At 40.2% G+C, this 24,117-nt stretch overlaps 2 protein-coding genes across 10 annotated transcripts in view; both read right to left on the bottom strand.

Annotated features, from left to right (window-relative positions):
* CASP10 (caspase 10) overlaps positions 1 to 2,647 on the bottom strand; it is a 50,423-nt gene extending 47,776 nt beyond the window's left edge. Inside the window, exon 1 of the mRNA XM_086719263.1 lies at positions 2,495 to 2,647. The gene's annotated coding sequence lies outside the window, so the exon portion shown is untranslated. The remainder of the gene's footprint in view (positions 1 to 2,494) is intronic.
* Positions 2,648 to 11,350: 8,703 nt separating this feature from the next.
* CFLAR (CASP8 and FADD like apoptosis regulator) overlaps positions 11,351 to 24,117 on the bottom strand; it is an 83,868-nt gene continuing 71,101 nt past the window's right edge. For all 9 annotated transcript variants that reach the window (XM_086719255.1, XM_086719261.1, XM_086719258.1 and 6 more), the window contains 2 exons: positions 15,918 to 16,428; positions 11,351 to 13,918 (listed from right to left, as the gene is read on the bottom strand). In XM_086719255.1, coding sequence (XP_086575381.1) covers positions 13,780 to 13,918; positions 15,918 to 16,428 — 650 coding nt within the window. In that variant the 3' untranslated portion in view covers positions 11,351 to 13,779. The remainder of the gene's footprint in view (positions 13,919 to 15,917; positions 16,429 to 24,117) is intronic.

Below are 24,117 nucleotides of genomic sequence, written 5' to 3'. Positions count from 1 at the left end.
AAGGAAGAAAAGATGTTTCTTGTATCATCATTTAAATAGTGAAAAATAAAATAGTGAATAACTTAAATATGATACAAAACATATATAGACATGACTACTTGAATGAAAAGAAAGAACAGTGTTAAATATTATGCCATTTATGGGGGTGCCTGGTAGCTCGGTGGGTTAAGCGTCCAACTTCAGCTCAGGTCATGATATTGCAGTTTCTGAGTTCAAGCCCCACGTCAGATTCTGTGCTGACAGTGCAGTCTGGAGCCTGCTTCGGATCCTGTGGCTCCCTCTCTCTCTTCCTCTCCCCTGCTCGTTCTCTCTCTCTTTCAAAAATAAATAAAAACATTTATTAAAAACAATTATGCCATTTATGTTTAAAATAAATGCATCAAATGTGTTTATGTATTAAAGAAACTGGACCTTTTACAGTATGTAATTTTTATTTTATTTTCATTTTCATTTTTTTAATGTTTATTTACTTTTGAGAGAGAGAGAGAGAGAGCACACGAGCAGGGGAGGGGCAGAAAGAGAGAGAGAGAAAGAGAAAGAGAGACAGAATCTGAAGCAGGCTTCAGGTTCCGAGCTGTCAGCACAGAGCCCAACGCAGGGCTTGAACTCATGAACCGTGAGGTCATGACCTGAGCCGAAGTTGGACACTTAACCGACTCAGTGACCCAGGTGCCCCATTTTAATTAATTTTTTGAAGTTACAATATGTGCTTTGCATAAAATGAAACAAATAATACAATTGCATTTATTTAAAACTCCCAGTATGCTACCAACGTTGGGTATTGCGAGACTCAATATAAAGCTTAAGGATCAAAACAGCGTCATGTTAGTAAAAGAACAGACAGAAAAATCAATGGAATGCAACAAATAGTGCCAGAACAACTGGACATACAGAAAAAAAGAATATAGACACAGACCTTGTACCTTTCACAAAAAGTAACTCAAAACGATCATAAACTTAAATGTAAAATGCAAAACTACAACTTCTGGATAATAACAGAGGAGAATATTTAGGTGATCTTGAGTTTAGTGAAGATTTCTTAGAGCACAAAAGCACAATCTGGGCGGGGTGGGGGGAATGGATTAATTGAACTTCATTAAAATTAAAAACTTCTACCACAGACTGAGAGAAAATATTTGTAAAACATATCTGATAAAGGACTTCTATCCAAAATATACAAAAAACTCTTAAAACTGACCAGTAAAAAAACCAAACAACTCAGTTTAAAAATGGGCAAAAGAGGGGTGCCTGTGTACGTCAGTTAAGCATCAGACTTGGGCTCAGGTCATGATCTCATGGTTCAGGTGTTTGAGCCCCACATCAGGCTGTGTGCACTGACAGTGTGGAACCTGCCTGGGATTCTCTTTCTCCCTCTCTCTCTGCCCCTACCCCACACATACTCTCTAGCTTTCTCTCTCTCAAAATAAATAAAAGCTTTTAAAAATAGGCAAAAGAGGGGCACCTGGGTGGCTCAGTCAGTTGAGTGTCTGACTTTGGCTCAGGTCACGATCTCACAGATAGTGAGTTCGAGCCCCACATCAGGTTCTGTGCTGACAGCTCAGAGCCTGGAGCCTGCTTCGGATTCTGTGTCTCCCTCTCTCTCTGCCCCTCCCCCACTCATGCTCTGTCTCTGTCCCTCTGTCTCTCTCTCTCTCTCTCAAAAATAAACATTAAAAAAATTTTTTTAATAAAAAATGGGCAAAAGATTTGAACAGACATCTCAACAAAGAAGATATACATATTTTAAATAAGGATATAAAAAGGTACTCACCATCGTGCCATTAGGTAATCATAAATTAATACGTGTTATCACTATACATCTATTAAAATGGCTAAAATCCAAAACATTAATGCCACCAAATACTGGCAAGAATGTGGAGATACAGGAACTCTGCAAAATGGTATATATAGCCACTTGAAATACAGTCTTACATTTCTTCCAAAGTTGAACATAGGCTTACCATACACTTCAACAATTGTTCTCCTAGGTATTTACCCAAATGAGTTGAACATTTATGTCCACACAAAAATCAGCATAAAAATGTTTATAGCACCTTTATTCACAATGCCAAAACTTGGAAGCAACCAAGCTGGGTGTTAAACATGTAGGTAGCTCATATTTTAAGTGCACATATATTTTTAAACAATAATTAGAGGGACTCCTGGGTGGCTCAGTCAGTTAAGCGTCCAACTTCGGCTCAGGTCATGATCTCACGGTTCATGAGTTCGAGCCCTACATCAGGCTCTCTGCTATCAGCACGGAGCCTGCTTTGGATCCCCTGCCCCTGTCTTTCTCTGTCCCCTCCCCACCCACACTCTCTTTCTCAAAAATAAATAAACATTAAAAAATAATTAGAAAATTAAAATAATCATCCAGATAAATTTTTCTTTTAAACTTATAACATCCTAAACATTTTAATCAAATAATAATGCATCAGTTGGACTGTGTTAGGTTTAAAAAATACAAATACAAACCCCACATTTTTTCTCTCACATGAAAGTCCAGAGGTAGGTAGTCTATGGCTGGTATAGTGATTCTGTCCTCATCCAAGAAGGCTCCTTTCTGCTCACCACTCAGCTGTCCCTATAGTGTGGCCATTATCCTCATAGTTCCAATGGAAGTTAAGGCTCCAGCCATCACATCCACATCCTAGTCAGCAAGATGGAAGAAGGGATAAAAAGGTGAAGGGCAAAAAATAACTGCCTTTCTTAAATTTCTAATTCCAATATAGTTACCATACAGAGTTACATTGGTTTTAGGTGTACAATATAGTGATTCAGTAATTCTATATATTACTCAGTGTTCATCATAAGTATACTCTTAATTCCCTTCACCTATTTCACCCTTCCCCTCACTTCCCTCCCCTCTGGTAACCATCAGTTTGTTTTCTATATTTAAGAGTCTGTTTTGGGGGGGCGGGGGGCGCCTGGGTGGCTCAGTCATTTAAGCGTCTGACTTCAACTCAGGTCGTGATCTCGCAGTTTCTGAGTTCAAGCCCTGTGTCGGACTTTGTGCTGACAGCTCAGAGCCTGGAGCCTGCTTTGGATTCTGTGTCTCCCTTTTTCTCTGTCTCTCTCTGTCTCTCAAAAATAAATAAACATTTTTAAAAAGTTTTTAAAGAGTCTGTTTTTTGAGTTGTCTCTTTTTTTTCTTGGTTTGTTTTGTTTCTTAAATTCCACATATGAGTGAAATCAGATGGTATTTGTCTTTCTCTGACTTATTTCATTTAGCATTATACTCTCTAAATCAATCTATGCTGTTGCAAATGGCAACATTTCATTCTCTTTATGAATGAGTAATAAATATTCCATTGTTTATATACCACATCTTCTTTATCCATTCATTTGTCACTCAACACTTGGATTGCTTCCGTAATTTAGCTATTGTAAATAATGCTGCAATAAACATGGGGGTGCATATATCTTTTTGAATTAGTGTTCTTGTAATCTTTAGGTAAATACCTAGTAGTGGAATTACTAGATCATATGATAATTCTATTTTTAATTTTTTGAAGAACCTCCAGCAGCTGCACCAGTTTGCATTCCCATCAACAGTACATGATGGGAATGAAGGAACAGAAAAGGGTTCCTTTTTCTCTACACCCTCTTCAACATTTGTCATTTCTTCTCTTTTTTATTTCAGCCATTCTGATAGGTATGAGGTGATATCTCATTGTGGTTTTGATTTGCATTTCCCTGATGATCCGTGATGTTGAGCATCTTTTCATATATGTGTTGGCCTTCTGTATGTCATCTTTGGAGAAATGTCTGCTCATTTTTAATCAGATTGTGTTTAGCTGTTGAGTTGTGTAAGTTCTTTATATATTTTGGATACTAACCATTTATTGGATATGTTATTTGCAAATATCTTCTCCCATTCTTCAGGTAGCCTTTTAGTTTTGTTAATTGTTTCCTTCACTGTGCAGAAGCTTTTTGTTTTGATGTAGTCCCAATAGTTTATTTTTGCTTTTGTTTCCCTTGTCTCAGAAGACATGTCTAGAAAAATGTGGCTACAGCTGATGTCAGAGAAATTACTGCCTGTTTTCTCTTCAAGGATTTTTATAGTTTCAGGTCTCACATTTAGGTCCTTAATCCACTCTAACTTTGTTTTTGTGTATGGTAAAGTAGTTCAGTTTCATTCTTTTGCATGTAGCTGTCCAGTTTTCCCAATGCTATCTGTAGAGGAAATTGTCTTTTTCCCTTTGCATAGTCTCACCTCCTTTGTCTTAAGCTAATTGACCATATAATCATAGGTTTATTTCTGGGCCCTTTATTCTGTTTCATTGATTTGTGCCAGTATCATACTGAAAAAACAACGGTCTTTTAAGGGAAGTTCTCAGCAACTGCCAAATGATTCTGCTGCTAACATCTTATTGGCCAGGACCTAAACACATGACCATATCTAGCTACAAATTGAAGCTTGGACAAGTAGACTATATTCTGTGAGGCTTTGTGCCCAGTTCCAAATCAAGGCTTCTATTACGAGGGAAAAAGAAAATGAATATATGAGGACAGCAAGCAGGGTCTGTCCACAGCCAAATTGACAAGGCTGACCTCAAATTCTGACCTCTTGATGGTATAAATAGCATCCTTAATCCTGAAAACTTGCTTCTAAAATCTCAGAGGAGAAGAAGAGATTCTTATATCAAACACTGCAGATAAAGGTGTCAAGTGACTCCCACTATGGCCTATTCATGGAAGAGGATTGAAGAGGTTGGGGAATGGCATAGAACAGGGTTAAGGGCGGGAGAAACAACAGGGATAGAAGTATTGGTCAACTAGGGGTTTACTAGTCAATCTTCCTAACCAATGGCTCAGAAAAGCAGCCCTGAGACCAGGAGTTGTGCTTCTGAAAAGAGGGGCTAGAGATGGGACAGAGAAATAAGGATAAAAGTAAGAAGAGAGGGTAGTTTTGTTAGTGATGAAGAATCAACTACTTGAAAGTTGAAAGGAACCACCTAGGCTCTAGGGCAAAGTCAATATTCTCAAATATATAGACAGATAGAGATGAGAATTTGGAAAACAGAAAGAAGAGATAATATCAGCCACAGTTCTGTCATCCATACACCACTTTGTAACTATTTCTTTCTGGCCCTTTGTTTTCCTATGGGAGGTATTTTCTGTTTTATTTTAAGCATAGTTAACATAAACATACTATTTTGTACTCTTTTCCAGGTAACATGAATATATGAGCATTTTTCTCATTATGATATTCTGTCAAGGCCATATTGTGAACTGGTTAAGCATTTGGGCCCCAAAGTAGCTCTCTTCATGGCTTGAGTTTATACCCTAGTATGGGGTGATCACGGATAAGCTACTTAACATCACTTTGCTCATTTTCCTTATCTATAGAATGGGAAGAAAAAATAATGAGAACAATAATACCTACCTCATACAGCTATTTTGAGGATTAAATGAGATAATTCGTTTATTTGTGTTTATCTATTTGTGTAATTATCTATTTGTGTAAAGAGCTAATAATAGGGGCGCCTGGGTGGCTCAGGCGGTTAAGTGTCGGACTTCGGCTCAGATCATGATTTCACGGTTTGTGGGTTTGAGCCCCAAGTCAGCTCTATGCTGACAGCTCAGAGCCTGAAGCCTGCTTCAGATTCTGTGTCTCCCTCTTTCTCTGCCTCTCCCCCTGCTTGCACTCTGTCTCTCTCTCTCTCTCTCTCAAAAATCAATAAACATTAAAAAAATTCTTTTAAAAAGAGATAATAACAGTTTGATGTAAGCTCTTATTATTTACAAACATAATTTTAATGGTTACATAAAGTATCAACCAGTGGACCTATCATCATAAGCATACCCTTATTACTGAACACTTGGCTAATTCTCAGTTTGGGGCTATTATAAGGTTTGAAACATTTTATTGCATTTATCTCTTTTATATTTAGGATTATTACTTAAAGTAACATCTTAAGAATTTTTTTTTTCAACGTTTATTTATTTATTTGGGACAGAGAGAGACAGAGCATGAACGGGGGAGGGGCAGAGAGAGGGAGACACAGAATCGGAAACAGGCTCCAGGCTCTGAGCCATCAGCCCAGAGCCTGACGCGGGGCTCGAACTCACGGACCGCGAGATCGTGACCTGGCTGAAGTCGGACGCTTAACCGACTGCGCCACCCAGGCGCCCCCATCTTAAGAATCTTCATATATATTTTAGAACATTTTATTTAAGCTAGGTGGTAGGTACCATGGGTATTCATTACATTGTTATCTAATATAACCCTCTTTGGGCATGTCTAAAATATTTCACTAAAAACCATACTCAAAAAGAATAAGAAATGCATCTAGTAATCAAATACTCATATGAAAAAGTATCAAAGGAGGAGTCATAGACTCTACTATTCAAGTGAGAAAAATAACTTCCATGGACACTAGCGGACCAAGATGAGGGCCTTGAAGGCTCTCCACGCTCTAACAATAGGCACCTCCTAGCTTACCACTCACTATTGCTCACATTCTCTCTATGCCAGGTAAAAGTTACACTCAAATTTTCTAAAATATGTCTTGCATTTCCCCTGTCTCTTCACTTGCATTGTCTCCTCACCTACAGCATATTCTCCTCTCCATCTCAAAATCCTACAAACTTTACAAGGTTTGGTTCAATATTTCCAAAATAACTTCCCCACAGGGTGGTATCATGATAATAGTGATGTTCACATGGCATCACCAAAGCAGTTACAAAAACTCCTTTATTGGGAGGGTGCCATATCAGGCTCAAGTGGCCCCAAGCACTCTCCTGTCTTCCTCTTCCCCTAAGGGCTTCAAGGTGACAGCCAGGAAATCTACACTGACACCTGTCAGCTCAACTATTTCCAGCTTAGCTGAGCTTCTGATAGACACCTTTATTCACGGCTGGAATCCCCAGTCATAGCTATGCATCAACCCATGGTTGGACTTCTTTCCATTACTGGACACCCCATCCATGACTGAACATCCTAATTATGGCTGAATGTTTCCATCCATAGCTAGACATCCCCACCAATGGCTAGACATTCTGCCAACATATAGATATCTCCCCGTGGCTAGACAACTCCATCCATGTCAGAACATCCTACCAATGACCAACAGCTGGAAATTTCCATCTATGATTGTGTATTCTAACCCCCATGACTGGGCTGGGCATTCACAGTCATGGCTGGACATCTCCCCTCCCCCATGACTAGACATCCTCCCTGATGACTGAATAGTCCCCATGGCTGGATCTGCCCTGTATGTACCTATAAAGGGTTTGTCTGGGAGGGGAAAGACAAACTCCCCCAATGGGTATGCTCATAAAAGCTCTTTCATTTAAGTAAGCAAGGGAAGGCAAGGCATTATTCCTCCCATTTCATCAGCCTAGGCCTGAAATCATAATCCCTCTTTACTCCACCCCAAACTACTTGCCAGTGAGCAAAACACCTAAGCAAACACTTAACACTCTTCTCTTTGGGGCCTAGGGATTGGTTGTGTTAAGAATAATGTAATAAAAAAAAAACAAAAACAAAACAAGAAAAGTGATAAAACAGAACGACAGAGTATAATTTAATAAATTATTGTTTAAAAAGAGGGAAGGGAAAGAGAAGGAAAGAAAAGATGCTGATTTTCCAAGCTCTATATTTTCACCATGCCAGGAAGGTGGGATAAGGGGAGATATGTGGCCATGCCACCTATCTGTGGGGAGAGGATAGAGGCTGGAAAGGTAAAATAATGACTCTCATAAACAGCAGAGAGGAGTATGATGCCTTCTCTGAAATGATGCTACACATTTCCAATGTTTGTTTAATTTCTAAAGAACACCAGATGATAGGCTGATGGTTGACATTCTAGATCTAGCACTATCACTGATTTTTTTTTTTTTCTGAGATTTGGGAACAAGTCACTTAAAAGCTGTGTGCCTCAGTTTCTTTGATCATAAAATGGATGTTCTCATTCTTTTGGTATTCATTATGGTTGGCTATCCACAGGGATTCATTCCATGCCCCACTTTTTCATTTTGGACACCATGTGCCTCAGAGGAGCTGAACCCCTCTCCAGACCAGGAGACTGAAGCTGGGCTGGTATAAATCAACCATGGTGATCCTATTCCCTCTGCCAAATGCTGGTTTAAGAATGGGCATGTCATTCAATGACATGCCAATGAGAAATATGGAAAAGAAACACTTGGGGAGGAAGGCTTCTAGGGAAATTTTCCTTTGATCTTAAGAAGGAACACAAAGAAGAGGTGTTTTCCTTTCTGTCATTTGGGTGTGATACTTGGACCTGTGGCCATCTTGTAGTCATTAGATGACAATTCTGAAAATAAAAGCCAAAACAAAGAAAGTACAGAGCGGAAAGATAGAAAGCACTAAGTCCTTGATGACATCATTCGATCAGTGACTTAACCAAGCCAGCATCTATACCCCTACCTCTGGACCTTATGCTTAACAAGCATAAACAAACAAACAAACAAACAAAACTGGTATTTTTGTTGTGAGTTACGTCTTCCATTACTTGCATCTTGCATCTGTTACTTACTATCATTTTGAATGATAAAATAGTTAATCAAGAAGGTTCACGTTAATGTGAAAGATTTTCAAAATTCAGTCCTGAATAGAATACAAGATATCATATTACTACTTTTTATTTTAAAATAGAAATAGAAATTAGACTATAACAAGAATACATCGAAGAAACGAGGTTACAAAAAATCAAAACATATCTGATACCAAAGTCAATAATTCCAGCAATTGGTAAAGCTCAATCAGTGAATAAAGTCTAACTATAAAAACAGCTAATCCAACTGGATGACAGACTCAGGTAAAACACCCTGAATGGCACACTAAATCTTACACTTCAAGTCCTGAATCATAGACTATCCATTTTTGCCATAATCTTAGAAAATTTGAAAGGTAAAAAAAAAAAAAAGGAATGTAAACACAATGAAGAAATAAGCCTAAGTACATCATACACATACTTTTGTAACCGAATGTACTGATCCATTTTGTAATCATTGTAAATTGTCTATTTTTTAGTGTGTTTAAAACATTTAAGAAAATCTAATGTATTAGACTTGTGGTTTCAGTTGAATAAATGCTTGATTAAGTTTACCATCAATATTTATATACAGAAATTTAATTCATTAAATGTATCAAGTTTTCACTTATAGGTTACCTTTTAAATTCATTTAGATTTATTATCCTTTTCAAATATTTTTTCTAGTTTTATTGAGAAATAATTAACATACATTACTGTCTAAATTTTAAGGCATACAGTGTGATGGTTTGATTTACATATACTATGAAATGATTACCATGATCAATTTAACTAACATCCATCTTCTTATATAGATGCAATAAAAAGAAAAGAAAGGACAAAGGAAAATTTTTTTCTTCATGATGAGGACTCTTGGGATTTAATTTCTTAACAACTGTCCCGTATATCATACAGCAGTATTAGCCACTGTTGTACATTACATCCCTAGTACTTACTTATCTCATAGCTGGAAGTTTGTACCTTTTGACTACCTTCTTCCAATTCCCTCTCCCCCAACCTCTGTGGTTACCTCTGGTAACCACAAGTGTGATGTCTTTTTCTATGAGTCCTTTGTTTGTTTTTTGTTTTCAAGATTCCACATATATGTAAAATTATACAGTATTTTTCTTTTTGTGTCTGATTTATTTCGCTTGCTTAATGTATTCAAAGTCCACCTCTGTTATTGCAAATACAAGTTATCTTAATAATATACAAAAAATGCATAAAACTAAAAAGCAATATAAATAAATACTTTGTTTCTGGGTTTGGTCTGCAATTTTTTTGTGAGCCAAAGATCCTATACATGGTATTTTGAGGCAAGTTACTCGCAAGAGTGGGGATGATCCCGCCTCAAAAGTAAAGAGGAAAAAAAGGTAAAAAACATGTGCTATTCCAGCATAAGATAAGAAACAGAATAAATGGAAAATGCTTATCACCTGGTCTGGATGGAACAGAAAAGGATGCCAAAGCTGTCAGGTCTCTAAGATCTCTCTCGGTTTCTTTCTGTAATAATTAACACAAGGTTCTGGTTCATGAGGACAGGCATATACATTATTCTTGCAGGTGCCCCTCAACAATGTTACATTCAAAAGTATCCTCAGGTGTCCCACACTCATTAAAACAAAAAGCAAAAATAACTGCTTATGAATGGTCTGAATACTCCTTTCATGCTTTTCAGTCTTGCTGATTGGTCACAGCAAAACACACACAAATATGCACATAAGAAATACACACCATTTAAAACCAAGTCAAAAAATATAAAAATAAATATATATTTTTTTAAATTTTAAATGAGGGGTGCCTGGGTAGCTCAGTTGGTTAAGCATCTGACTCTTGATTTCAGCTCAGGTCATCATCTCACATTTCATGAGTTCGAGCCCTGTGTGGGCTCGCTCTCTGACAGTGTGGAACCTGCTTGGGATTCTCTTTGTCTCCCTCTCTCTCTTTCCCTCCCCAGCTTTTGCGCTCTCTCTCTCTCTCTCTCTCAGAATAAATAAACTTATAAATAAATAAATAGATAGATAAATAGATAGATAAATAAAAACTTTAAATATTTTAAATTTTTTAATGTTTATTTTTGAGAGAGAGAGAGAGAGAATGCATAGGGGAAGGGCAGAGAGAGAGGGAAACGCAGAATCTGAAGTAGACTCCAGGCTGTGAGCTGTCAGCACAGAGCCCAAGGTGGGGCTCAAACTCATGAACCGCAAAATCATGACCTGAGCCGAAGTCAAACACTTAACTGACTAAGCCACCCAGGCACCCCTTAAATGATATTTTTAAATAATGATCTCTTTTTAGGTCATGTCATCAAATCTGCGAGAGAAAATTATTTGCTGTAAAGTGTCACTTGAGTTCTAGACAGACAAGTAATCTCAAATTATAAAGCCACTGCTATTGTCTGAATGTTTGTGTCCCTCACCAAATTCATAGGTTGAAACCCTAAGCCTCAGTGTGATGATATTAGGAGGCAGGGTGTTTGGGGTGACTAGGTCATGAAGGTAGAGCTATCACAGACAGTTTGCTTCCTGTCTCTGCTCTTTGACATGTGAGGGCACCATGAGAAGATGGTCATTAGCAGACACACAAGCAGGTTCTCACTAGACACCAGATGTGTCAGCACCTTGATCTTGGACTTCCCAGTCTCTAGAACTGTGAGAAATAAGTGTTTCTTTAAGCCTTCCAGTCTCTGGCACTTTGTCATAGTAGCCTGAACAGAGAAAAACAGCCCCCCTGATTTAACATCCGAATCTTGTACACAGAAAATAAATTTGCAAGTTAACTGTGGTTGTATGTGGTAGGTAAGATTTTAAGTGTTTGTTACATTTCATTGTTTTTGTTTTTGTTTGACAGAGAGACAGAGAGCGAGAGAGAGAGAGAGAGTACATAAGCAGGGGAGAGGGGAGAGGGAGAGAAAGAGAGAATCTTTTTTTTGGAGAATTATTTTATTTTAATTTTTTTATTTTAATAATTTATTGTCAAGTTAGCTAACATACAGTGTATTCAAGATTAGATTCCTCATCTAATGTAAGAACATACAACAGCCAGTGCTCATCCCAACAAGATCTGTCCTCAATGCCCATCTCCCATTTTCCCTGCCCTCTCAACTTCCTACCCCCTTCAACTTTCAGTTTGTTCTCTGTATTTAAGAGTCTCTTATGGTTTGCATCCCTCTCTGTTTGTAACTTATTTTTCCTTCCCTTCCCCTATGGTCTTCTGTTAAGTTTCTCAAATTCCACATATGAGTGAAATCACATATCTGACTTTCTCTGACTGACTTATTTCACTTAGCATAATACCCTCCAGTTTCGTCCATGCTGCTGCAAATGGCAAGATTTCATTTTTTTCATCACCAAGTAGTATTCCATTACACATAATTCCATTATCCATATATCCATCCATCCACATCTTCCTTATCCATTCATCAGTTGAGGGACATTTGGGCTCTTTCCATAATTTGTTGATACTGTTGCTATAAACATTGGGGTACATATGTCCCTATGAAACAGCACTCCCGTATCCTTTGGATAAATTCCTAGTAGTACTATTGTTGGGTAGTAGGGTAATTCTATTTTTAATTTTTTGAGGAAACTCCACACTGTTTTCCAGAGTGGCTGCACCAGTTTGCATTCCCACCGACAGTACAAGAGGGCTCCCCTTTCTCCACATCCTCGCCAACATCTGTTGATACTAATTTTAGCCACTCTGACCTGTGTGAGATGGTATCTCAATGTGGTTTTGATTTGTATTTCCCTGATGATGAGTGATTTTGAGCATCTCTTCATGTATCTGTTAGACATCTGGATGTCTTCTTTGGAAAAATATCTATTCATGTCTTCTGCCCATTTCTTCACTGGAATATTTGTTTTTTGGGTGCTGAGTTTGTTAAGTTCTTTTTATATTTTGGATACTAGCCCTTTCTCTGATATGTCATTTGCAAATATCTTCTCCCATTCCATTGGCTGCCTTTTAGTTTTGTTGTTTCCTTTGCTGTGTAGAAGCTTTTTATCATGATGAGGTCCCAGTTGTTCATTTTTGCCTTTATTTCCCTTGCCTTCAGAGACGTGTTGTGTAAGAAGTTGCTGCGGCCGAGGTCGTAGAGGTTGTTGGCTGTTTTCTCCTCTAGAATTTTGATGGTTTCCTGCGTCACATTTAGGTCTTTCATCCATTTTGAATTTATTTTTGTGTATGGTGTAAGAAAGTGGTCCATATTCATTCTTCTGCATATTGCTGTCCAGTTCTCCCAGCACCATTTGCTAAAGACACTGTCTTTTCCATTGGATACTCAGAAAGAGAGAATCTTTTTTTTTTTTTTAACATTTATTCATTTTTGAGAGACAGAGCATGAATGTGGGAAGGGCAGAGAAAGAGGGAGACACAGAATCTGAAGGAGGCTCCAGGCTCTGAACTGTTAGCACAGAGCTTGACACAGGGCTCAAACCCATGAACAGTGAGACCATGACCTGAGCCGAGGTCGGACACTTAACCGACTGAGCCAACAAGGCGCCTGTCAGAAAGAGAGAATCTTAAGAAGGCTCCACGCTCAGCGTGTGTTGCAGGGCTTGATCCCACAACCCTGGATCATGACCTGGGCCAAAATCAAGAGTGGGATTCTCAACCAATTGAGCCATCCAGGTGTCCCTCATTGTTTTGGTTTTTTATTTTACTTTTCTTCTTGGAGCATGGATACACACAGGCTAGTTAACTGTGTTACTGCAACCTTATCTCCATGGCTCCGGTTTACTTGATTGCACGAGGGAAGGCAACACAATCATGAGTCACCCAATTCAACCAGTACTTGCTTTTTAAAGTTTCAAAGCCAGGGTGCCTGGGTGGCTCAGTTGGTTAACCATTCAACTTCAGCTCAGATCATGATCTCTCTCACAGCGTGTGAGTTCGAGCACTGCATTGGGCTCTGTGGTGACAGCTCAGAGCCTAGAGCCTGCTTCAGATTCTGTCTCTGTTTCTCTGTACCCCTCCCCCATTCACACACTGTCTCTCTCTCTCTCTCTCTCAAATATAAATAAACATTAAAAAAATAATAATAAAGTTTCAAAGCTATTTCCTTTCTAACACTGTTTTGACAAGCTTTCAGCAACAGAGGCCAAAGCCTTCAACCCAGAAGCTTTAGCTGAAACACCCCTTCCTGATAACATTCCTCACAGAGGGTCATTTCAGCCCATAACAGGACCCCATCTTACCCACGTGACACATACATTTGCTTGAAAACTACTTGGGGCTAGTGATGGAGACTGCAGAGCTAAGAAAGTCTTTTGGCTTTTCATTTGCAAGAGAGGATGAGTTTCTTTCTCAGAGTGTGCTGCAGCCAGACGTAGTACCTCTCCTTAGCAGACACTTTGCTGTTCCAATCATACACACTGCTGTTGAGTTCAATGTGGAGTTCCAAGAGTGGGCGTCTTCTGGAGGGAACGAGAAAGGCAAAAATTAATGCCATGCAAATATCACAGAGGAGACAGATTGTCATTTGGGTGAAATGAGGCAACAGATGTGAAAGTGCTTGAAATTGTTCCTTTCTAAATGCTCTACAAGCTGCTTGGTGAGTGATCCACACCAGCCTGCAACACTCTGGCCCCATGACCCTCACCCAAGAGGCAACCGAGTCATATTCTGGGGACACTCCAGTCAGATGATAACCTAGCTGGACCATCTATGCAAATGGAGGACAGATGTAAAAGACCATGGATACTGCTGGTCCACGAAGTGTCTACCTTGGAAGGCTGAGTCATCCCTACTACCGCCTACTCCTTGCTGCTGAGCCACTACTGAGGGGGCTGGGGAGTCACAGGCGATGAGATGTATTCCTGAGGTCCCCAGAGATACAACAGAATGCATTTCACACATGGCTCAGGAACATGATTCTAAACTTTTTTTTTTTTCAACGTTTATTTATTTTTGGGACAGAGAGAGACAGAGCATGAACGGGGGAGGGGCAGAGAGAGAGGGAGACACAGAATCGGAAGCAGGCTCCAGGCTCTGAGCCATCAGCCCAGAGCCTGACGCGGGGCTCGAACTCACGGACCGCGAGATCGTGACCTGGCTGAAGTCGGACGCTTAACCGACTGCGCCACCCAGGCGCCCCAGGAACATGATTCTAAACTGTAAGGAGGGAACAGCTGAAAAAGGACTGTTAATCTTACATGGAAGTATAGTGGGTCTTCATTCAGCTTAATGAAAACCAGATCACCAAGGTTTCCCTTAGAAAAGTATTCTTGCCAATAAACATCAGAAATGTCTGTGTAACAAAGACTTGCAAACCTGAAGAGTCAGGTACCATTTTTCACCTATCAAACTGTCAAAATGGGGAAATAAAAAAAAATGCAGTGTCGGGCAGAGCTCGGGGACATGGGTGTTCTCATGCAAAGCAGGTTTAACTGTCCGAGACGACAATCTGATAAAATGCATCCAAACCTTTAAAAATGCATGTTGTTGGACATAGTAATTCTTCTTCTGGGTATTTTCCTCAAGAAAACGGTAAATATAAGCACAAACACTGAACTACAAAGATATCGAAAACTTTTTTTTATGAAAGCGAAACACCTTCCAACGCCTGAAAATTGGTCAAGTAACTTATGCCATAATCATATTGTGGATGGTTCCACAGACATTAAAATGATGCTTACAGGGGCACCTGGGTGACTCAGTTAAGTGTCTGACTTCGGCTCAGGTCATGATCTCATGGTTTGTGACTTCAAGCCCTGTGTTGGGCTCTGTTCTGACAGCTCAGAGCCTGGAAACTGCTTCAGATTCTGCGTCTCCCTCTCTCTCTGTCCCTCCCCTGCTCATGCTCTCTCTCTCTCTCTCTCTGTCTCTCTCTCAAAAATAAACATTTTTTAAAAGTTTAAAATGATGCTTAGAAATGTAACTAGTGACATGTAAAACTGTATGTGATATAGTGTTACACCAAGTAGAAGCAGGCTACAAAGTAATAGCAGATAGCGATTTCATTTTGGTTTAAAAAACATATTTATATACGATTGTGTGGGTATCGAAAAAGATCTGGAAGGCAATACACCAAGACTTGGCTAACAGAGATTGGTTCTAATAAGCAGGATTATAACTATTGGTTATGTTCTGCTTTAAGCATTTATATTTCATTGTTTTTTTTTCAAATAAGGAGTATGTACTGCTTTTGTAATTAAAAAAAAAAATTAAAAATTTCTTTATTTTGAAGAACAATATCCAAACTACAAGCTGACTAACAAGTGACCTCCTGAAGCACAAAGGCAGGTCATAAAATGTGCATCCTTCCCAAGGCAACCCCAACAAGGAATGAAAAATCCTTTTCTCCCTGAAGAGAAGGGCATCAAATATGGCACAGTGGTAATCTCCATCTCTCCATCTTGGCAGCAAGAAAACAAACAAGTGGTCTGGGCATGGGCCACGGCCTGAGTGGCTCACCTTTCTTGCCACAGTTTCTGGGAAAGGCACTTCAGGTACAATGACGGTGAGCTGGAGGACCGTTCCAACAGGGACACGTCTGCTGTGCACAGGCTCCAGAGGAAGTCAGCTTCTCGGTGGATGGTACAGGGCGCAGGCTGCCTGGCCTTGGACTCCACATTGTTCACTGCTGGCCCATCCACCTCCAGGAAGCTGCTGCTGTCCAGTTGGCCCTCTGACACCACATAGTTCTGAATAAAAAAGAGCTTTGGCTTCCCTAAGAGAGAAGGGCATGCATCTCCCATGAACATCCTCCTGATCTGATCCAAAGGGAACCCTGGCTGTGTCTGATCCACGCCAAACACGCTGTGGGAGCCACCTCGGCTCACCAGGACACACACAAAGCTGTCGTAGTCTTGGTGTTGGGGCATGCAGGCAACTTGGCGAAGAATCTGGATTATACTCTCCACATGCAGGTACAAAAAATACTGGACTTCATAGCCCAAGGAAGTAAAAGTGTCCCGAAGAAACTCTGGATAAAATAAACACACATGGAAAACAACACTAAGGTTAGAAAAGTTTAAGAGGTACTGGGTAGCAGTCCTAAGCACAGTCTGATCTCCGCTACTTCTCCATTTCTGCTCTTATGCCATATTTTGAGGTTGTGAAGGACCTGAGCATGGGTCAGGAGAGAATCAACCTGAAACACACGACATTCATGTCCCCGGTTCTCACTTACAATCTGTCCCCTATTATGATCTGTTCCCCTGCCTGAAGCTACTATCACATCTGGTCACGGGCACAGACTGGGCCCACTTCTAGTCTGATGCAACCAAGGTGGGGTACAAAACTTTTTCTCTTCAAAACAAAGTTGGGGATTTTTCAAAAGGCTCTTTCTTAAAATAACACCCAAGTATGTAGCAATGGATGCATTTGCAGAGCACAGATCCAAATCTAGATCAAAAATGATGGCACGGGGGGGCGCCTGGGTGGCGCAGTCGGTTAAGCGTCCGACTTCAGCCAGGTCACAATCTCACGGTCCGTGAGTTCGAGCCCCGCATCAGGCTCTGGGCTGATGGCTCAGAGCCTGGAGCCTGTTTCCGATTCTGTGTCTCCCTGTCTCTCTGCCCCTCCCCCGTTCATGCTCTGTCTCTCTCTGTCCCAAAAATAAATAAACGTTAAAAAAAAAAATTAAAAAAAAAAAAATGATGGCACGGGTCACGAGTTCCCACCTTCCCATGGGCTGTGGGCTGATACAGAGGCCCACAGCTACATCTAAGTTGTGACCATTTCCAGACTCCCCAGTTCCTCTTAGACCTGCCTCCCAGTGTAACCTCTAACTGAGCAGTGGGAGTCCTTAGCCAAGATTCCCTTCATTGCCCTCAAAGATTCTTCTCCCAATCTCAAGAAACAAGAAAAATCCCAAATACAAAATCTAACAGCACACCTAAAGGAAACAGAAGCAGAACAGCAAAGACACCCCAAACCCAGCAGAAGAAGAGAAATAATAAAGATCAGAGCAGAAATAAACAATATAGATTCTAAAAAAACTGTAGAGCAGATCAATGAAACGAAGAGCTGGTTTTTTGAAAAAATAAACAAAATTGATAAACCTCTAGCCAGGCTTCTCAAAAAGAAAAGGGAGATGACCCAAATAGACAAAATCATGAATGAAAATGGAATTATTACAACCAATCCCTCAGAAATACAAGCAATTATCAGGGAATATTATAAAAAAATTATATGCCAACAAACTGGACAAGCTGGAAGAAATGGACAAATTCCTAAGCAACCACACACTTCCAAAACTCAATCAGGAGGAAATAGAAAGCTTGAACAGACCCATAACCAGCGAGGAAATTGAATCAGTTATCAAAAATCTCCCAACAAATAAGAGTCCAGGACCAGATGGCTTCCCTGGGGAATTCTACCAGACATTTAAAACAGAGATAATACCTATCCTTCTCAAGCTGTTCCAAAAAATAGAAAGGGAAGGAAAACTTCCAGACTCATTCTATGAAGCCAGCATTACTTTGATTCCTAAACCATACAGAGACCCAGTAAAAAAAGAGAACTACAGGCCAATATACCTGATGACTATGGATGCAAAAATTCTCAACAAGATACTAGCAAATCAAATTCAACAGCATATAAAAAGAATTATTCACCATGATCAAGTGGGATTCATTCCCCTGGGCTGCAGGGCTGGTTCAACATTCGCAAATCAATCAATGTGATACATCACATTAATAAGAAAAAGATAAGAACCATATGATCCTGTCAATCGACGCAGAAAAAGCATTTGACAAAATTCAACATCCTTTCTAAATAAAAACCCTGAAGAAAGTCGGGATAGAAGGAACATACTTAAACATCATAAAAGCCATTTATGAAAAGCACACAGCTAACATCATCCTCAATGGGGAAAAACTGAGAGCTTTCCCCCTGAGATCAGGAACACGACAGGGATGTCCCCTCTCACCGCTGTTGTTTAAAAGTGTGTTGAAAGTTCTAGCATCAGCAATCAGACAACAAAAGGAAATCAAAGGCATCAAAATTGGCAAAGATGAAGTTAAGCTTTCACTTTTTGCAGATGACATGATACTATACATGGAAAACCCGAAAGACTCCACAAAAAGTCTGCTAGAACTGATACATGAATTCAGCCAAGTCGCAGGATACAAAATCAATGTACAGAAATCAATTACATTCTTATACACTAATAATGAAGCAACAGAAAGACAAATAAAGAAACTGATCCCATTCACAATTGCACCAAGGATCATAAAATACCTAGGAATAAACCTAACCAAAGATGTAAAAGACCTGTATGCTGAAAACTATAGAAAGCTTATGAAGGAAATTGAAGAAGATACAAAGAAATGGAAAAACATTCCGTGCTCATGGATTGGAAGAATAAATATTGTTAAAATGTCAATTCTACCCAAAGCAATCTACACATTCAATGCCATCTCAATCAAAATTGCACCAACATTCTTCTTAAAGCTAGAGAAGCAATCCTAAAATTCATATGGAACCTCAAAAGGCCCCGAATAGCCAAAGTAATTTTGAAGAAGAAGACCAAAGCAGGAGGCATCACAATCCCAGACTTTTGCCTCTACTACAAAGCTGTAATCATTAAGACAGTATGGTATTGGCACAAAAACAGACACAAAGACCAATGGAATAGAATAGAGACTCCAGAACTGACCCACAAAAGTATGTCCAACTAATCTTTGACAAAGCAGGAAAGAATACCCAATGGAAAAAAGTCTCTTTAACAAATGGTGCTGGGAGAACTGGACAGCAACATGCAGAAGGATGAAACTAGACCACTTTCTCACACCATTCACAAAAATAAACTCAAAATGGATAAAGGACCTGAATGTGAGACAGGAAACCATCTAAACCCTAGAGGAGAAAGCAGGAAAAGACCTCTCTGACCTCAGCCGCAGCAATTTCTTACTTGACACATCTCCAAAGGCAAGGGAATTAAAAGCAAAAATGAACTATTGGGACCTCATCAAGATAAAAAGTTTCTTCACTGCAAAGGAAACAATCAACAAAACTAAAAGGCAACCAACAGAATGGGAAAAGATATTTGCAAATGACATATCGGACAAAGGGCTAGTATCCAAAATCTATAAAGAACTCACCAAACTCCACACCCGAAAAACAAATAATCCAGTGAAGAATTGGGCACAAAACATGAATAGACACTTGTCTAAAGAAGACTACCAGATGGCCAACAGGCACATGAAAAGATGCTCAACGTCGCTCCTCATCAGGGAAATACAAATCAAAACCACACTCAGATACCACCTCATGTCAGTCAGAGTGGCTAAAATGAACAAATCAGGAGACTATAGATGCTGGAGAGGATGTGGAGAAACGGGAACCCTCTTGCACTGTTGGTGGGAATGCAAACTGGTGCAGCCACTCTGGAAAACAGTGTGGAGGTTCCCCAAAAAATTTAAAATAGATCTACCCTATGACCCACCAATAACACTGCTAGGAATTTACCTAAGGGATACAGGAGTCCTGATGCATAGGGGCACTTGTACCCCAATGTTTATAGCAGCACTTTCAGCAATAGCCAAATGATGGAAAGAGCCTAAATGTTCATCAACTGATGAATGGATAAAGAAATTGTGGTTTATATACACAATGGAATACTATGTGGCAATGAGAAAGAATGAAATATGGCCTTTTGTAGTGACATGGATGGAACTGGAGAGTGTGATGCTAAGTGAAATAAGTCATACAGAGAAAGACAGATACCATATGTTTTCACTCTTATGTAGATGGATCCTGAGAGACTTAACAGAAGACCATGGGGGAGGGGAAGGAAAAAAAAAAGTTAGAGAGCGAGGGAGCCAAACCATAAGAGACTCTTAAAAACTGAGAACAATCTGAGGGTTGATGGGGGGTGTTAGGGAGTGGAAAGTGGGGATGGGTATTGAGGAGGGCACCTGTTGGGATGAGCACTGGGTATTGTATGGAAACCAATTTGACAATAAATTTCGTATTAAAAAAGAAAAGATTCTTCTCCCAGTTTCCGGGAATCCTGGATTGACTTTGCCTGAAGAAGCAGTGTAAGGCAGTGGAAAAGTCAGACTTTATGTCAGACAAGGCTGCCTTCTTCCACTGACCTTACCACATGATGGTGGCATGACCTTAAAGAAGTGGGTCTCCTTAGCTTTAAATGGAAGTGATGATACCTATCCTGTGAGCATGCTATGAGGATTAAATGAGGTAATACATATAAAGCTCCTGGTGTTCAAGAGAAATGAGTTCCTATTACCTCTAAAATATGTATATATTTTATCCATCTTTTTGAAGTTTCTATAGCCTTGGAACCGTAGAAATCTTGCCCAGTCCATTTCTTTCCCATCTGCTCAGTTTGCCCTCATCAGAAAAATAAATACAGTCTCTTTATTTTTTATATCTTTCTAACAGCGAAGAGAGACATCTTTCTCTTCCTCATTAAGAAATGCCACATCCTTTTGAGCCACCCATTAAGTTTCTGTTCCTTGTCTGAAGGATGCCTCCACTTCTTAGTTCATCTGCAGAGCAGAAAAACTGTTCTGCCCTAAGCTAAACAGACGTCTCCCAATTCACATAGTTACCTTTACTCTTAGCCAACTTTTTGGGATTTCTTTCCATGTCTCATGACTGTGTACCCACCTCTCTTCGTCCCCTGGGGTGTGGTCTTCCAGAAGTCTACCACTGCATTCACCCCAAACCAAACAACATAACAGTAATTAGAACAGATAAAACTTCTACCAAGGAAAAAAGCCCCCATCTCATACCAGTGTAGGCATCACAGAAAGGGGATGTAAGTCATTCCCCTGAAATCACCATATAACAGTTTTCCACAAATTCTCAACTCTCTATATTAAATGGGAACAATATGAAGTCTGAATAGTCACAAATAATTCAGAGACTCACAGCTTCAACCAATAGTTTCAACCTTCTTGCCCTGAAAATTTTACCAACACTAATAAACTACAAAAGTGAAAGTTAGCTATCACATTTTGTCTTCTGGCTTCTCAGCAGGAAATAGGGAGAGAAAGGTAAGAAAAGAAATGTAGCCTTGAGTAAACAAAAAACTGGAATAACTAGCCACCAGGCAAATAAAAGCTGGCTTGGGTGCTCTGAGTTTAATTCACCCAGCCTGTGGTACCTGGATATGTTCACATTGGGTCTAGTGGGACTTTCCACTCAGGAGAGCTGGGTTTAATTGTGGCCCCACATCTACCAGATATGGCAGTTTTAAATGTGTCCACAAATTTTTTGACACTCCTTCCTTAAAAAGAGTGTAATTACCCTCCCCTTGAATGTGGGCCACACTTGGTAACTTATTTCTAGTGACTGTGGCTAAAGGGATACTATATGACTTCCAAACCTAGATCATAAAAAAATGCAATTTCTACCTGGCTCTTTCCCTCTTTTGAACAGCTCACTCTGGAGGAAGCCAACTAACCTGTCATTAGAACACTCAAGCAGTTCCGTGAAGAAGCCCACATGAAGAAATAAGGGCTGCACCAACTTCCCAGCCACAGGAGGGAACCACCTGGGAGGATTCTCCAATCCCAATCAAGCCTTGGGATGACCCCAGCTGAAATCTGACCACCATCTACCAAGAGACTCTAGGCCCGAGCAACCCAGCTAAGCTACCCCTAAACTCCTGCTCCACAAAAACTGTGAGAGATATATAAATAAATGAATATTGTTGTTTTAAGCCACTAAATTTGGAGTGATTATTATTTGATAATAATACATTATTTGATACATAATTCACCAGGTAAGTCAGGAAATGATAATAACCATTAATTAAAGATGTAGTTAGGCTATGTACTTGTATGTCTGGCCTACAGATAAGGGTAAAAAAAACCAAAACTATAATGGAGAGATATAAGGGAGGTGCTAATCTCCTTAAAACCCTATGATAAATAGGGGCGCCTGGGTGGCGCAGTCGGTTAAGCGTCCGACTTCAGCCAGGTCACGATCTTGCAGTCCGTGAGTTCGAGCCCCGCGTCGGGCTCTGGGCTGATGGCTCAGAGCCTGGAGCCTGTTTCCGATTCTGTGTCTCCCTGTCTCTCTGCTCCTCCCCCGTTCATGCTCTGTCTCTCTCTGTCCCAAAAATAAATAAACGTTAAAAAAAAAAAAACCCTATGATAAATAAATATTGTGATGGAAATGAAGGACATGATACACAGGTTGCCGATAACCTATGAAATAGCTCACTCATCCCCACAGGATCTCACTGTGGTAGAAAAAGTCCACCAGCACTGCCCCCTGGCCTTCACCTCAGCTGATGTAGGCAAGCTTTCCATACCCAGTACTGCGCTCAGGTTGGAACACAGGGCTGAACAATGTGAGAATCCAGACTAGGAACCCAGTTCCATCACTACTGTTTTATTCCAGTCGTCTATTGAGGACTCACAGGTCATGGAGTATTCTTTCCTCCAGGGGGCAGAAGCAAACAGGGAAAACCAGACTCAAAGCTCTTGTTTACTTAGACTGACTCACTTCCCTCAAAACCCAATCTTCACTGTAAAGATTTCCTCCCTTATCAAAGTCCTTGAAAGAAAGCCATAGTCTCATAGATGCTGGAGAGGATGTGGAGAAACGGGAACCCTCTTGCACTGTTGGTGGGAATGCAAACTGGTGCAGCCACTCTGGAAAACAGTGTGGAGGTTCCCCCCAAAATTTAAAATAGATCTACCCTATGACCCACCAATAACACTGCTAGGAATTTACCTAAGGGATACAGGAGTCCTGATGCATAGGAGCACTTGTACTCCAATGTTTATAGCAGCACTTTCAACAATAGCCAAATGATGGAAAGAGCCTAAATGTTCATCAACTGATGAATGGACAAAGAAATTGTGGTTTATATACACAATGGAATACTACTTGGCAATGAGAAAGAATGAAATATGGCCCTTTGTAGCAACATGGATGGAACTGGAGAGTGTGATGCTAAGTGAAATAAGTCATACAGAGAAAGACAGATACCATATGTTTTCACTCTTATATAGATGGATCCTGAGAGACTTAACAGAAGACCATGGGGGAGGGGAAGGAAAAAAAAAGTTAGAGAGGGAGGGAGCCAAATCATAAGAGACTCTTAAAAGCTGAGAATAAACTGAGGGTTGATGGGGGGTGGGAGGGAGGGGAAAGTGGGTGATGGGTATTGAGGAGGGCACCTGTTGAGATGAGCACTGGGTGTTATATGGAAACCAATTTGACAATAAATGTCATAATAAAAAAAAAAAAAGAAAGAAAGAAAGCCATAGTCTCTTTTTCCATGCTGGTGTGCAGGGGTCAGGGACAGAGCAAGGGCTGTCCCGTGCCTTAGATCTCTTTCCTTTTTCTGAGCTCCCTGTAGGCTCTGGCTAGAGCAGTGGCTGTCACATAGCAGTGAGCAGGCAGCTGCACGGGAACAGGGAAAGAGGAAGCAGTCTTGGAATCACAAGATGTGAGTTTAAGTTCTGGCTCCTCCACCTACTGGGTTAGTCCCATTTTTCACAGTAGCTGCCTTGTCATGTCCCTCAAATAGGGGAAGAAAAACTTGGGTGCTGAGTTTGGGAAATACAACCTTAGTGACGGCAGAAGTCCCACTTCTCCTTCCACCCACCCTGGAAACCCCAGTACTGACCCAACCCTGTATCTGTAACACTTCCACTGTTCTTGAGAAATCAACTGCCCCAAA

The sequence above is a fragment of the Puma concolor genome, chromosome C1 (assembly GCF_028749965.1).
Source record: "Puma concolor isolate L17-30 chromosome C1, mPumCon1.1.hap2, whole genome shotgun sequence".
NCBI classification, from domain to species: Eukaryota; Metazoa; Chordata; class Mammalia; order Carnivora; family Felidae; genus Puma; species Puma concolor.
Note: the sequence above shows the minus strand (reverse complement) of the source record. Positions and strands in the feature narration are given on the sequence as shown.